General features: G+C 50.4%; 1 protein-coding gene across 1 annotated transcript; it reads right to left on the bottom strand.

Moving 5' to 3' along the window:
- Positions 1-18: 18 nt before the first annotated feature.
- On the bottom strand, positions 19-11,081 carry PRPF3 (pre-mRNA processing factor 3). Its single transcript, XM_009583265.1, has 15 exons — positions 10,906-11,081; positions 10,030-10,160; positions 6,824-6,970; positions 6,266-6,349; positions 5,936-6,156; positions 5,267-5,573; positions 4,421-4,587; positions 3,771-3,853; positions 3,025-3,168; positions 2,641-2,740; positions 2,046-2,159; positions 1,336-1,454; positions 665-748; positions 512-573; positions 19-194 (listed from the first exon to the last, which is right to left on the bottom strand). The coding sequence occupies exons 1-15, from the start codon at positions 11,048-11,050 to the stop codon at positions 48-50; spliced, it is 2,055 nt and encodes a 684-aa protein (XP_009581560.1). The 5' UTR covers positions 11,051-11,081; the 3' UTR covers positions 19-47.
- Between the last annotated feature and the right edge of the window lie 1,641 nt (positions 11,082-12,722).

Raw genomic sequence — 12,722 nt, 5'->3', positions numbered from 1 at the left:
GGGGGGGGTTGTGGTGCGAGGAGGGGGGCGGCGGCAGCCCCCTCACCTCAGTCTGTGGACTCCAGCACGGACTCGCTGAGGGCCAGGTCCCAGTAGTGCTCCGCTCCGTGCTTCTTAAAGTGCTCCCGTGCCATGTTCTCCGTGGGGCACTGCTTGAATTTCATATCGCCGAAGCTGCGGTCCTTCGCTGTGCCCTGGGAGGAGAAAAGGGACGCTTTCCGAGCCATCCCCAGGGGAAATTCACGGGAAACACGGCTCCGAATGAGAAAACCGGGGATAAACGTTTTTTTTTCAGGCTGACGCGTGACTAGAGGGAGCGCTGCGCGAGCACTGTGTGGGGGAGACGCTCCCAGTCCTGCTACAGCTCAAGAAACGCTACGGAAAGGGTCAGAGTGGCAGGTTTGCGTCCGATCCAAAGCCTCAGAACATCGTTTCTGCCTCAGCTGCCGTCAGACGGGGCTCACTTCCCTCCAGCCTAAGCCCCCGGTATTGAATTACGCCCACGACTCACCTCCCAAACCAGAGAGCATTTGTTTGTTTTCTTAACAGACTCCTCGTCAGACTCATCATCATCTGGAAAAAAACAACCAATAAAGCTAATTTTAGTCCCGAAAGCAGAGGAAGAGCCGCTTCACCACCCCTCCGCACACAGTTTTACACTCACCCTCTCCCTTTGTGTTCGATGTTTGCTCGTCCCATTTTATTCGATGAAGCATAAGACGTTTGAATTTCTTCTGTGCTTTCGGGCCTGGGGAGAATCCGAGATTCAACATTCACAAAAAGTCCTTTAACCTTCAGTTTTTAGGAGGTTCTAAAAAGCAGCAGAAACCAAACGGCGCCCACAAACACTTCCCAGAGCGCCCAGGGAAGTAAAGCGTGGCCAGGCCCATCCAGCACTAACACCCCCAGGGTGGCCAAGCCTTTCCCGCATCCTTTGGCACAGCACTCGGCTCTCGGCCACCTCGGGATTTCCTGCTGCCAAACAGGCTCTTCAACACCTCGCAAAATTACTTAGAACTGTGCAAACCGTGAGGAACTGCGCCAGGCCGAGCGCTGAGGCTCTCCTCACCCTAAGCATCCGCTCAGAGCATCAAAGATTCAAATCAAGTGCCTTTTCCCTTCAACATCGAATGCGCTGGGTTTTCTAACTGGATTACAGTGCGCTCTGCAGTCAGCGCTAACCCCATTAGAGCCGTAATTAAAGGAGTTTCAAACAGCCTCCTTACGTCCTTGTCCTTCCATAACCCTCAGTCAACAATTTTCACGGTAATTTTTGCTAGAGGCAAGCTTTTGAACGCTACGCTGTGACCAAAAGCCTGCCTCGGAAGTCCTCACCTCCTTCTACCACGACCACGTTGACATCTTTGTGTAAAACCACCACGCCTGTTAAGTACAGCTGGCCAGCGTTCGCCTCGATTTTGAATTTTTTTGCTGGATTGCTCAAGTTTCTGACCCTAAGGATAGGAAAAAAGAAAAACAACCAAGCGTTTTTGGAAAACATTTGTGGAAAAACAGAACTATTATCATCAGCCGTAAGAGCTCCCTACTCTGCCTTAACTGGGCCCAGCATTTTCTCCTCCAGCTCCTCAGGGGCTTTACCCACAGCTAGAAATGATGGGCGTTTGTTATCGGACTGCTCAGAGAGACTGTGTCCGTCCCTTCCCATTCCCATTCCATTGAGATCTTGAAAGTTTCCTGATTTCTGGACATCAATGTACCAGGTTAGCCCTGACAGCTGGAAAATGGCTCTCCTCATCAGAAACTTCAATCCCAGCTGAAACGCTCCAAACCCGACACGTGTTTTTAGCGCTTGGCTGCAACAGGATGAGTTAAGGACAGAGTTAACGGAGACGTCTTTTGGGACAGTGTAATTGCTACAGGCCGGGATTCTTTGATGCTCGATGGAAACCTGACGAGCGGGTGCACAGTCCTGCTACTGAAGGCTGCTCCTCTCTATCAGCACATTTCTATAGGACATTTGTCAGGTTTATTTAGAAAGAGACGTATGGTGAACCACCACCAAGAGCGCCCAGCCCAGCTCTCACCTGTACACGGCTATGTGAACTCCCTGCGAAACGTCTTCTTTCAGCTTTTTAACTTTCTTTGCTTTTCGCTGTTCTGCTGTGAGCTTTCTCGCAGCATTTGCTTCTTCATGAGCTCTGGATGCAAAGAGAGATGCGGCAATAAGCAAAATGCAGCCTACGGTGTACCCTATGGCATCGAAACGGATCCTTCTCTTCCTAAGCACAGAATGTGTTCCACAGATCCCAAAGCAGCTGCAACTCCCGCCCCGATTTCTGCCTGCACCTGCCTGGATTAAAAGCACATGGGCTTTTTTAATCCAGTCACCAGTCCAATTCATCCTCGGTCTCTTCCCTGAAAACAGTCATTAGTAACGACTGCGCCGGCGATCATCATCATGGTAAGAAACTCGTTTAATACAGGGCACGAGGCCGCTCTCCGGTGGCAAGAGCTAATCACCAAGACCCAGCTCCTCCCAGGCCTCGGGGGGGTCATTCAAGGCAGCTGAAATAGGCTACAAAAGCAACACGCAGAAAATCACGCTGCTTCTGCTTTGCTACACCAGCACTAAATCAGTCTAAAAATGACCAAAAAAAAATGGTACAAAGTGCCACCTACTTCTGTCTCTTCGCCATCTGCGCTCTAACGTGCGCTTCGACTTTTGTTGGGTCCTGAACAGCTTCCGTCCCCAGTACTCGCATCAAGTTCGAAATTCTTACTGCAAGGGAAACGGGAGGAGCTGTGAGAGGCTCCTGTTGGACACCGGCTTGCCGTAACGGTAAAGCACAGAAACATCAGGAACGTTTGCAGGCTCATAAACCGACTGTATGGGGAGGTATTGGATCACACCGATACACAGATCCGTGCAATCCCGCAGAGGTTGTGCTGCCTGCAGCATTCCCAACCACATCCACGCTTGGCCTGGGCCGCTGGTTTGATGGCTAAGGGCCCGCATTAGCCCCGAGCTCTGCTCGCCGCCTGCCCGCCGTAGCCGTCATTTACCTTTGGGCTCCGGCGGTGGCATCAGGCCCAGCCTGACTTTCTCTTGCAGCTCCTTCTGGGCTTCTCTCCGAGTCTGTCGCCGTAATTTCTTCTGCTCTTTCTTAGTTAAATAAACACCCAGGGTCACTGGTGTGTCACTGTCCACTGGGAAGAGAAACGAGGCAAGATAAACATAAATCTGCTTTGGAAGAAGCAAGAGAAAATACTGCCAGCAACCATTACACCCCTACCACACTCCGTTATACCCACGCTTTATTGACAAACCCGACCTCTGCAGCACTGCAGGCTGTTCGCACCAAACATGGAACCAGGAAAACTGGTTTTGGCTATTCTTTGATTTTACTGAAAAGTAAAACGCTCTGTGGTTATTTTATGTCCCTTCCTCAGGGCAAGAAGGTCAAAACCAAGATGAGGTCTCTGCCGGAGATGAGGAGCTCGTGCCTGCACTGTCCCCCAGCGAGCACAGAGCAGGCCATCGACAGGTAAGCAAGCCTCTGGTAACCGCTATGGGTTTTATATCGAGTTTCCAAAAACAGGGCAGAGACTCTCCCTCCCAATTTCAGCTATCTTTGCAGAGCTTTCAGACTTAATCTTTGCACAATTTCTTCTCCTCACAGGGACAAGAGACACCGGGCTGTAGTGCTACAAGTGGGGGCTCCCACACTGGTTCACCCCACCAAGCGTCAGCCGCTCGGAGTATTTTGTGTCTAGTTTAACACCAAAGTTGACCAAAACTGGGGCAGTACCTGGCGGGTTGAGCTGCGCTGGGTGCTCCACGAGGTTTGTGATCCCAAAGTACTCGTCTCTCTTTGAAGACGTTCCACCTTTTCTAGAAAGGAGAGAATTGGGTGTCACTCCCAGCCTGAATTCCTGCGTTCCCTTAAACGCAAGCCATGGAAACAAAAAACCTAACACTTCCCTTGGGGCAGCCGTGGCGGCACACGCACCGATCCCTACCCAAAGCATAGATCAGAGCTCGATGTGCTGAAGGAGACACGCAGTGACATAGTATTAAGCGTAGGTGTCTCCCCCAGTGGAATATCCACCCACACTTCATGGTTAGGAGGCAGGCTTCCCACAACTCTGCCGTGAATGCGACTTGTACTCATGCTTGAAAAAAACCAAAACACACAACTTTGGGCCAAAAAAATCTAACTCCACAGCAGTGACCACCTCTGTCGCAGAAGGAACGCTGCCTCCAGCAAGGGAGACTTTGGGAGCAAACCTAGTGCCTACCTGGATCTCAGAGACGAGGGAGGTGGAATTCAATAGCTCGAGCAGATACGTCTGGTCTGATTTACCCAAGTGCTCAACAGACCACCACGTCACCCCCGAGAAGCCCCCCGAATTTCCTCCTGCGGCAGAACGATCAAAACCTGGCAAGCAAACTACTTACAAGTCAAGGCCGTTGGGGATGATGTAGGAGTCCCACCACTCTATCTCTGGGATCTCCCCCTCTTTCAGCTCTTTCTTCGGAGTAATAAGAGCCAACTTGGTGGAAGTGTGTATCCCCGTCTTCCTGGCAGCCTGCGAGATCTCTGCCTGCAGTTTTTCTAGTTGAGCCTGAGAAAAAGGAGAGGAAAACGGCACATAAAGGTCATTCCAAAATAGCACAACCTTCAGGAAAATGCACCTGCTGATTCATTTGTTTGTTTGTTTGTTTTTTTAAACAATCTGAAGCACCACAGAAGAAACCACACAGCACATGACGGTAGAGTGCTTTTGCAGAAGCTCACAAACTTGCCAAAAATCTGGTCTTATCACTGAGCCTTCTAGGAGCATGGAACGATCCCAAAGGAATGTCTCCCTAGGCATCATATCCCAGGACTTTTCTGTCTAACGAAGCTGTTCTCTCCCCTTCTCCCCAAGAACTTAGGCGTTTTACCAAGATTCCACTAGATCTCCACCTCTAGGGTGATCTCTTCTGTGGAGAGAACACTCGGCCAGAAAATGATCTATTGTCTTTGGAAATTTTCAATCTTTTGTCAAAAAAAGATTTTTGTCTTTCATCGAGTGAAGATAGCTGTAAGAAAACGTTTTCCACACACGTGTTCTAATTTGGATGCCTGCCTTTCCAATAAGAACAGTGTTGACAGAAAAGTTTCAGGTGACTTTACTGAAAAGCTGCTTAGTCAAAGCCAACACAGCATCCCTTCACATCCCAGGAGAGGAGAATCAACTCCCATCCCGAACCGAACCCTCACTTCTGTGCTGTCAGTTAGCATGGCAAGACCTCAAATACCTTCGTTCGCAACCTCTGGGCAATTTTCTCAAATTTGCCTTTTTCATGGAACTTAAAGGTGCGTTTCTGACGCTGGGCTGGGGTTATGGAGACCCGGGGGTCAAAGTAAGTGTTCGACTCCATATCTTCCGAGGGCTTTTCTTTAAGCTGTTGTTTGAACTGCTCTCTCTTCACAGCTCTGATGTTTGCTTTTAGGGTTGGCATGCGGTGAGTCAACTCAATCTCTTTACCAGTCGCATCAACAGTTCGGCCTTGCTCATCCAAGATCAGTGGCGTAGGCTTTGTCTGATCCTTCAGCTCCACTTTCCTGGTGGCAAGACAAGATACACTGCATTAAAACTCGAGTACGGCATTAATTCAAAGGAAATGTGCGCCTTATTTCTACGGGAAGCACCAAACCAGCCCACGACTTGTGAAAAGCCTCCTCATAAAGCTAAATCTCATCTATGCCGCCAGAAAGGACTCAAGTCTCACGTGCAGAAGTTGGGAGTCTTACCCAAAGAAGGAGTAACCTCCATTTCACCTCTTTAATATAAAATTTGTTCCTTCAGCAGCCTTTAAGGCCACTGCTAGGGAACCAACAATGCCGGAGAAACCTTTGGTCAGACCCTCCATCGGCATTCTGACGTTACGCTCGTCAGGATTACACAGCAAACGGCAGGTACTCACGGCGGCGCGATCCCCATCGCGTGCAGGTTGGCCAGCCCCACCATGTTGGCGTTGCCGATGAGCCCTGGTTTTAAGGCCAGCTGAGCCTGGATTCGGGCCTGCAACTCCGCAGCTTTCCTGGCCTTTTCAATGGCATCATTCATGAACGTCGCTGCCTGGGAGGGCTGGATCGTGTTGCCGATGGGGAGACGTTCCGATTGGGATGAAGAAGAAATTTTTGGCTGTTGACAGAGGGGAAGTTTTGTTACGTGGCTGTTGCAGCACACCTAGGTCAACATGTCATAGCTGAAACGGGGACCACGGGATTTCCCTGTTGCTTCTGGTAGGTACCTGTGGTGTTGGAGGACTGATAAAACTCAGCTGCTTTTTCCTCTCTTCAATCTGCCGGGTGGCTGCCTCCATCATCTGTTTGATCTGTGGAAAGAAAATTGGATAGTGAATTTTTCTTCCCTCTATCAGAAGGAGAGAAGGGGTCCTCAGCACCCTTTTATAGCTGCAAGCGCATGAAGCCAGCTTAGCGAAAACTGAATTGTATCAAACTGCTCTAACCAACAACCTCCAGCTGTAGAGAAGGAATCTAACAGCGCAGACACTCTCTACCAAGACCATTTACTCCAGCTTATGCGAAGAGAACATCCAAACTTTCCTCACTCGAAGGCTTCGCATTATCATTAGCCTAACACACAAGCGGCAGTGAGCCTTGTGAAGGGAACACAGGCAACGACTGCAGCAAAAAAAGGACAGTCAAAAGGAACTTGCCATTTGCTTGCTCAGCTGGTGATATGAATTAAGATAAAGTAAACACTAAACTGTGTTGGGATTCAAGATCTTGGGCACAGGCAACTCTGTTCTGGGGCAGAGCTCATGTAACAGCCTAGTTAGACTGACCTGGAGCTTGGTCAGCATCCCGGGGCTCTCCGACGGCGGGCCTGGAATGACCTCAGGCTCATCCTCAACCTCCTCGAATCGCGGTATGCGCCGCTTCTTGACGCCGGAAGATTCCTTGGATACCTCAGAGTCATCACCAAACACATCCTAGCGTAAAAGAAGAGAAGGAGAAAACCGTGGTTAAAAACAAAGAGTCCTCCTCACAACCACTGTTTTAAGACGAGAAACCACCGCGCGGATCAGATCCGGCACTGTTCGGTCAGCACTGCATTGTGGTTCAGAGTTTCCAGGGCGGCACTCGCAGTCTAACTGGTAATCCCGCATGAAGCCTGTGCCCCGGTCCCTCACCAGAGAAGCATCAGTGAGATCCATCCAAGAGCTTGAAGGACAGGAGACATCACAGGCATGTGCCTGTGTAAAAGCCACCATCGTTCTCTCAGGCAGTCAAAGGCTTTTTGGCACTGAGGAGATTTAAAGTCTCGCTCAGCTACCCGGAGAGATGGAAAAAGCCTGCCCGCAAGCTGACCTGACTGGGCTAAAATGGTTTCCACATCTTCCGCCAACTTCGGAAGGTTTGGTAAAGGAAGATGCGCTCTCCTACCACGTCCTCCCCAAAAGGAGGATGCAGCCCCAGACCCGGAGCGGGCTGGGACACCCGCAGCATTCCCTCACACTCCGACCTGGCTGACTCCAGCTCGGATCCAAAGACGCTGCGCTCAAACTGAGCCGCTCTGGAGAAGCGCAGCTCGGAGAGCAGGTGGAGCAACGACCACGCTGATGGACTCGCATGCAGCGCGAGGGTCACAAAACGAAAGGCGAGGTGCTCTTTCTCAAGCACGCCCCAGCTCGTGAGACTGCGGCCATGGATTTCACCTAGCCAGTGCCTGTTTTGTGTACGGTAAACTGGATTTGTCCATGCGATTGTGTTTCTGTAGTGTGTGTCAAGGTGTTATTTGAAAAGAAAATATACACACCGGTTGTAAGCGTTAGTTGCAATCCCTTCTTCACTATAACGGTTCATATTCTACAAGGACACTTCCTCATCCAGACACAGGTACTTCTTGGAAAACCTACAAGTTCAAGAGAAAGGACTTGCCCATAGTATAAAGTGTGTAAACCATTACGTTTTAGTTCCTGAAACTTCCCAAGCAACGACCTACCCCACAAGAGTTAACCAAGGAGAGAGAAGGCAGGCCAGGCAGCGCGCTGAAGACAAGCTAACACGACCAGTAAGTAGCATTCTGAACCAATCCACTGCTCGTTGCTACAAGATCTAAGTGTGCAAGTACAAATTAAACTCTAAAACCTGCCCTGGGGTGGGGGGGAAGTCAGTCTGCAAGTATGACGATGATCTGACAACCTCACTAGACCATCTCGTGTTACAGCACGGTCAGGACAGATCTAGATCTTGATGGAGGACCTCCAAGAAAGGTAATTCCGGACAGAGGAGCTGACGATTTGGCAGGCGGGACGCCTGTCCTCACGCCAGGAGCCAAGAGAAGAGGATAGATCCGCTCTGCGGCTTCCCAGACCGGCTTTCGGGTTAGCTGGGAAGCCGAGAATACCATCAGCGGTCATGCGAAACACCCCAGCGGACGCTTCACTGGAGAAGAATCACCTACTCCGCACCCAGCCCCATCCCTGCTCCGCTCTGCCAGCACAAGATCCCCTCTGCGACAGGCTGGTGCTCCCTCCCCCTGCCCTGCAGCGCACTGGCCACAGCCACGAGGAAGATGAGAGGACAAGACAGCCCAAAGGTGGGCAAAATCTGAATTCAACTTGTGAAGAAAGGCGGGATCCACACGCGTTAGCAAGAGTCACCCCACCAGGCTGCAGCCGGCAATCCTGCCAACGCGAAGCACCAAGCAGCGATGGGATCAACAACATCAAAAGCAAGAGGGTCGAGGGGAGCAGCTAGGATCCACCAGCCTAGCCAAAACCTCGCTTTCTAACGGCTCTGTGCACGGTGTACGGCTGTGCCGGCTCAACACCCAAGTTAAAGTGGAACCGCAGCACGGAAATACTTGAAATACTGGCTTTTTGGCACTTCTGTTGTGACAAAGAAAGCTGCAGAAGAGTGAAGTGCTTTTAAGCTACCGCCGCTCTCAGGGGGCTGGGACATGCAAACCCAAAGCTCTCCAGATCAGTACACTGGGTTGCACTGCTGCTCCTCAGGCCGTACCAGCTCTGCAGGACGGAAGCTGTTTTAACGCACCGTTCCCTAATCGGTGAACCGACCCGGACCTGGAGGAGACCCTTCTCTGGCACCAGTTAAAGCCTCAGCCAGACAGTGGGAGAAAAAGCAAGTTTCTAACAGAAAATAGGGAGTGACAGCAGCTGTCTCCCAACACACCTGAAGAGATCCAAACCCTGAAGAGGATTATTCTAGCTAACTAAGGTTAAATGCTGACTAAAACTGTCACAGAGAAACACAGATTGCCGTAAAATAGGAACCTCAGAAAAAGTGAAAGGAAACTTACTTTGTAAGCGGGGAGCCGCATGGAGAGTAGCCCCTTTTAAACTCGGTATGCAAGTGATGGAAAAAATGCAATTCCAGAAGAAGGCGAGTAAAGTCTTCAAGAGAAGAAAGGAGGTGAAAACAGGTTTGGATGCATGAGACTTCCACCATCCCAGACAAGCGTCAGATGGGAGAAACACCAGAAAGCGATTAAATCCCTGCTGCAATTAACCTTGTGCTACGATGAGGCTTGTCAAAAACCACCCTCTGTTGATTCCGGATAGAAAAAGAGAACGAAAACCCACCAGAACACCCACCACAGAGCGCCAGCCACTTGCTGACGGGGAGAGCTGGCTGGCAGAGCGAAACGCGGCGCGTCTGGGCAAGGAAGAGCAACGGGAAGTCGCTGGGAGCACCTACCCCAGGCTCCCGGTGAAATCACAGCACCGCCAATGCAACGGTAAAGAGTACGAAAGAAAACGGAGAGATGGAGCCCTGTGAAGTTACTCCGCTGCACAAGCCTAGCAGAGATCGTTAAAGGATTATCGCCCAAGCTACCTCATCCGAAGGTAAAGAGAACCGAAAGGTAAAGGCTCACACACTTCATCATGGAGAAGGGTCTTTTCTCTTGAACTTTAAGCATTACGAGATGTACCTCTCTGGAAGAGGAAAGTGTGGCAGAGTACACCAGTGCTGCCTCTACGGCCACCAAACCACAGAAAAAAAGCAATCAATAATCAATAATCACCTTCAGCTCTCGCTTCCGGTTCCGGTCACTGTTGGATTTGGAGTGCCTGGAGCTTCGACCTTCCTCCACTGCTTCAAAGAGCTTGTCCACAAATCGCAGGGTGGAATCGTCAAGAAAGGGCTTGAGGTGGTCTGGAAAAGAGGAGGAGTTGTGTAAATGGCAGAATTCACTGCTCGGGATGAGCCGGAGAACGGAGAATTCGCAGAGACTTCTGCGAAGCTGTAAAACACTTATTAAAAGATGGATTCAACTCTAGTAATGCAGCGGGGCCTGCGAGCTGGGCTCCGGAGGCCTCTGGGATCTGCGGATCCTGCTGTCAGGAGCTATAAACTCTGAAGGATTAAGGCAGTCCAGGCCTTGACTAGGAAAAATTAAGACTCTAATGGTCAAAAAAAGTGTCACGGGTCAAATTACCATTTTCGATTCCTTTAGAAAAAGAGGCCTTAAATTAATTTTTACTTCCTCGGTTTTTGTAACGTATTCCAAGGCTTTTGATCGTGCCTCACCTGTCTGCATGGATTTGCATGTACTCACCTCTGCTAAGCCAGAATCACCCCCACATACGCTCGAGAGCTTCCAGGTTTGGGGGTTTTTGTTTGTTTTATAAAACCAGCTCAACACAAACCAGATTTCACACCTGCACGGATGGCATTTGCCCTCCCAGACGCTGCCAGCCACCACCAACACCGAAACCACGATCTTCCACGCAGCCCAGTGTTAGGTCAGTCTTCCGGGAATAGAGGAAGCGAGTTTATATCTGATTTAAGGCTATTTCAAGGCTGTTTGAGGCTTTGTGTGCACCTATTTTCTCCATCAAGGGGTCTGACCACCTCTACGAACAGCTGCAGGCTCAGGGTTGGAGCCCACGGGACGTACCGGCTGCTTTCTTTTTGTCCATGCCCTTCCCGACGCAGTTCAGCGCCGCGGTGACCACGGTGGGCTCCGAGAACCCCAGGACTCGCTTCACTGTTTTCTCGATCCATGGTTTCAGCTCATCCAATTCCCTTTTGGAGAGCGACATCTTTGCCAGGAACTGAATTAAATTATCTTGCTTGTACCTGTAAAGAAGACGGACGAAAAAACCACAGACTAGTAAAATAAAGTATCGGACTACCATTGCTTCTGTGCCGCGCTTCTCCCCTTCATGAGAAAGCTTAAAAGCGGTGAAAGCTCTTGGAGATGACTTCTGCTCCCTTGTTTTTAAAACTCAAGGTAAAATGAGATGAGCCGCATGTGGAGGAAGGGCCTCAGCAGCGAGGAACCCACCACTGTTTGCAGATCACCCTGCAGGGAAAGCCCCGAACCCCCTACGTCCCTCCAGCCTTCCCTCACAGATGACAGGACACACAGCCAGCACCGCGCTGGTCCTTCCGGATCGGGCTCCGCTTCCACGCGCGGATCGCCCACAAACAGGACGGGAACGTTGGGTCTCGGGGCGTCCCTTCGCACCTCGGCTTCTCTCCGAACTTCTCCCGGTTCTTTTTGTGGCTGCTAGGCCAGTTACTGACGCGCCTCAAGACACGCAAGTCTGCGCTCGATAGTTTCAGAAGAGCGCCTGCAAGCCTGCCTCGCGCAACGCGAGTTGGATAACTCCGCTCACCCTTAATTAGTCTCTTTCCCGTGAGGTTCACAAACTACTTTGAACACGCTTCGCTGATACTTAAAAGTTCAGCACGTGCCCGGTTGCCTCCGTGTTCACTGCTCAAACCAGCAGCCGCCGTTGGCGAACCCAAAATTACAGATTTTTCAAGGCAAAAATTTCTCACGGTTAATCGTTAGCGGTTTTCACACTGTCAGTCACAGTCTGCAGATGCAATAATGTTTAATTACGCGCCCAGGCTCTAATCTGATTTGGAAACCAAGTCTCCTTTATCTGGAAACGGGAGAAAATCTTCTTAAGGAAATATGTTTGACCTCGGCATTTCTTCCCCACGCGAAAAGACCTGCAGAGCCCTGACACGAACGTGGGTCTATTTTAACAGAAATTCGATCAAATACAGTTATCATTCCTGAAACTGAGAATGAAGAGCCGGGGCGTTAGTGCTAACGAATAGCTCTTACCTCTCTGCAGCCAAAAGCCTAAAAATCTCTGCTGCCTTCTACTTTTTACAGCAGGTGTCTCAGAGGTATATTAAAAAGCAGCATCAAATACAGCCCAAAAGAACCATTATTACGGAATTTCACCTGTAAGTTCTGACTTTGCCGTACGTAACGTTTCGGGACAAAGCCGGAGGGTCAAGACAAGCGGAAATAATTAATTATAGCTTTGTGCACGTACGCTATTAAACACAGAACTTACATAATTAGTGCTTCTTTTAAACTCTATATTAATCTTCAGCTTCTATCATCTAACAAGGACCAAGAGAGGAGCGCAACAGGTTTATTGGGGGGGGGGATATGACTCCTGGGCACGCACGGGGGGCAACAAGAACCCGGTGGGGAAATACCACCTATGTGAGAGTTTAAATACAGATATAGACATAGATATAGATATATATAAAAAAGCACTAACCGTCTTCACGACGTTACTTCCCGGAAGGGTGAGAACCCGACGCCGACGCCCCCGGCCAGGCAAGCGGCTTCCTTCAGGGAGGAAAGAAAGAAGAATTCAGCTCCGCCGCGTAACACCCGCCCGCCCGAAGGCGGAATTCCCGCCGCGGCTCCGGCCCCGAGGGGACACCGGGGGTCGCAGG

The sequence above is a fragment of the Fulmarus glacialis genome, unplaced genomic scaffold (genome assembly GCF_000690835.1).
Source record: "Fulmarus glacialis isolate BGI_N327 unplaced genomic scaffold, ASM69083v1 scaffold17708, whole genome shotgun sequence".
Classification (NCBI taxonomy): domain Eukaryota; kingdom Metazoa; phylum Chordata; class Aves; order Procellariiformes; family Procellariidae; genus Fulmarus; species Fulmarus glacialis.
Note: the sequence above shows the minus strand (reverse complement) of the source record. Positions and strands in the feature narration are given on the sequence as shown.